The following is a 516-nucleotide window of genomic DNA, read 5'->3' on the forward strand; positions in this document are numbered from 1 at the left end:
TTTCGATCGTGTTATGATTCGCAATACAAAATGTGCTCGACGCAGGTGATGTTTCGAAAATATTTAATTGCCTAATTTTCAATAAGAGAATTTCGAAAATATCAAAGTTTTTTTTTAATTTTATATATTATATTAGATTTAAATTAACAATAAACTAAACTTTTATGCTTAATTCATTGCACTAATTTAACAATAATTTAACAAATTAATTGGCGATAATTGCAGATATATCGATGGCTCCTCTTCGCTAGCGCGATATCTTCAGGGAATTTCGCGTACGGATTCGCTTCTCAGGATGCGATCTTTGTGAATTTCCATCGCAGATACAATGTCTCGAAAGTGCAGGCGATACTCCGCGACAATAGTTATTTACCTCCAGCTTCGATTCCGGATTTCTCCGTGCCGGAAGTGATCGATAACAGAGCTCGAAACGTAGCGGTCGCGATGACGGACGAGATCAGAAACTATCCCAATGCGTTGTATCATCTTCCCGGACGGGATTCCTTACGGGTCCTC

The 516-nt window shown here is 38.4% G+C and overlaps 1 protein-coding gene across 1 annotated transcript; it reads left to right on the forward strand.

The window, feature by feature from the left end:
* Positions 1–6: 6 nt before the first annotated feature.
* LOC105462336 lies at positions 7–510 on the forward strand (the record flags this gene model as incomplete). The annotated part of the gene is made up of 2 exons (XM_011708859.1): positions 7–45; positions 226–510. Coding segments are annotated over exons 1-2 (300 nt in total), but the record flags the coding sequence as incomplete, so codon positions are not given.
* Between the last annotated feature and the right edge of the window lie 6 nt (positions 511–516).

The sequence above is a fragment of the Wasmannia auropunctata genome, unplaced genomic scaffold, assembly GCF_000956235.1.
Source record: "Wasmannia auropunctata unplaced genomic scaffold, wasmannia.A_1.0 LD265514.1, whole genome shotgun sequence".
Lineage (NCBI taxonomy): Eukaryota > Metazoa > Arthropoda > Insecta > Hymenoptera > Formicidae > Wasmannia > Wasmannia auropunctata.